General features: G+C 38.3%; 1 protein-coding gene across 1 annotated transcript; it reads right to left on the bottom strand.

Moving 5' to 3' along the window:
• LOC120136493 (ras-related protein Rab11A-like) lies at window positions 1-1,881 on the bottom strand. Its single transcript, XM_039152514.1, has 3 exons — window positions 1,804-1,881; window positions 1,550-1,686; window positions 1-543 (listed from the first exon to the last, which is right to left on the bottom strand). Exons 1-3 carry the CDS (start codon window positions 1,879-1,881, stop codon window positions 99-101), a joined length of 660 nt encoding a protein of 219 aa, XP_039008445.1. The 3' UTR covers window positions 1-98.
• Window positions 1,882-2,307: the final 426 nt, after the last annotated feature.

The raw sequence follows: 2,307 nt of genomic DNA, 5'->3' as shown, positions 1-2,307 counted from the left end.
TAAAATATACAAACACATACCACACCCATAAAAGAATTGCTATTAAGAATGTTAAAAGAAATAACCTGGCATACAATAGGAGATGAATCCAGATTAACTCATGATCTACAGCACATGTTGCTCTTCGCTGGAATTTCTTGTGCTGGACCTGGAATGATGATCTTCTTGCCTGCTAGAGATGCAGGGTTGCCGTTTCCCTGATTCTCATCGGTAACCAGGTTCTTCTTGTTCACGATGTTGAAGATCTCGGTGCGCACAGTCATGAAGGCAGTCTCCACATTAGTTGCTTCAAGGGTTGATGTCTCCAAGAAAAACAGTACTTCCTTTTGCGCGAATTCTTTGGTATCCTCCGTCGGAACTTCCCTCTGGTTCTTAACGTCACATTTGTTACCGATCAGAATAATAACAATGTTCTTGTCGGCATGGCTGTGCAACTCTTCCAGCCAACGTGGGATGTGATCAAAGGTCTGGCGTTTTGTTATATCGTAAACCAGCATTGCCCCGACGGCTCTCTCATAGTATACACTCGTAACAGCTTTGTATCTGTTCTACATAACATAAGAATTAGGCAAAAGTATTGGTTAACCTAAATGGCTAGATCATTGTACCAACACCTGTTTATATAACTCAATACTCATTAACTGTCAAGAGTTGGATTCAAATGCTTTAGGTTGAATGATGAAAAGATGACCAACCACTTATTTATTACCGTAAATTTTATAAGTTCGTGACTTCATCTCTAATTACCAAGAAGTTGAATGATTAAAAGATGACCAAACACTTATCTACTGCCGTCTAATTACCAAGAGATTGAATGATTAAAAGATGACCAAACACTTATTTACTACAGTAAATTTTATAAGTTCGCCCCTAGAGGTTGAATTATTAAAAGATGACTAACCACTTATTTACTGGCAAATTTTATACGTTCGTCCCTCTTTCCCTGATTACCAAGAGGTTGAATGATCAAAAGATGACCAAGTGAAGACCATCGACCCATTTATTTACTACCTAAATATCAGAAAGGATTGCAAATGGCTCAAATTCGACAAGAATGATAGAGATCATAACCCTGCTTACAAGCATCGCATGTTTAACACAGAACCATTAATATAAATACGCACTAACATTGAAAATGTGATGAGGTCAAGACTTAAGTAGAAGACGATGCTTTGTGCCAAACTATTTCATCTTAAACAGAGACAAAAGTGACACCATCAACAAGTAGAGCATTAAGATCGAACTGAGGTTCCTATTGTACCATGTAAATTTTCATCAACCCAATCAATAGTAATCACATAATTCATCTGTCAAGCATTCGAACCGATGTTCCTAAATACAACCAAACCTCATCAGTACACAGTAAATCGAGCAATCAAACAACATTTTCCAAGCTTATAAATATGTCAGCAAACTACAGATCTATGAGAAAACAAGAAAAGAAGAAGCTACATATAAAATGAAAAAAAAATCCAGAAAGCTATCACCAAAAAGGAGAAACAAACAAATCATTATGAAGAGAGAAAAAAAGCATAAAAAGAAAAGGTACCGTTCTTGACCAGCAGTGTCCCAGATCTGAGCCTTGACGCTCTTGTGTTGAATAACAAGAGTTCTAGTCCGAAACTCAACTCCAATGGTAGCCCTGGAATCTAAACTAAACTCATTTCTAGAAAACCGAGCAAGAATCTGAGATTTACCCACGGCAGAGTCGCCGATCAAAACTCATTTCTTGAAGACATAGTCGCCTAGGGTTTACGAGGTATAAAATATCGATTCGTAGTCGATTGACCGTTGAACGATCACGATTTTATAGGGGTTTTGGTCGTCAGGGGAGGTGAGATCGGGTGGAGCTTCGTCGACGGAAAAGGATGATGTCGACATGGGTTTAGGAGTTGAAATGAAGATTTTTAAAATTTTGGGGTTATTTCAAAATTTATATATATATTTTAAAAAGAGAAAATCGCCTCAGTGACCAAAAATGCCTTATAATATACGATTTTAACCAACTTTTTTTTGATTTGCCAAAATGACCAACAAAATCGCAACGCGATATCAAAACCGCAACGCGATTTAGAAAAGCGCAACGTTGAAAAGAAGATCGCAACGCGATTCAGAAAATCGCAACGCGATCTTCCAAGAATCGCAACGCGATTAAGAAAATCGCAACGCGATTCCAAGAATCGCAACGCGATTTAGAAAATCGCAACGCGATTCCAAGAATCGCAACGCGATCCAGAAAATCGCAACGCGATTCCAAGAATCGCAACGCGATTTAGAAAATCGCAACGCGATTCCAAGAATCGCAAC

This window comes from Hibiscus syriacus, unplaced genomic scaffold (genome assembly GCF_006381635.1).
Source record: "Hibiscus syriacus cultivar Baekdansim isolate YM2019G1 unplaced genomic scaffold, ASM638163v2 tig00110633_pilon, whole genome shotgun sequence".
Taxonomy (NCBI): Eukaryota; Viridiplantae; Streptophyta; class Magnoliopsida; order Malvales; family Malvaceae; genus Hibiscus; species Hibiscus syriacus.
The sequence above is the reverse complement of the archived record's forward strand: the minus strand, read 5'-3'. Positions and strand labels throughout refer to the sequence as shown.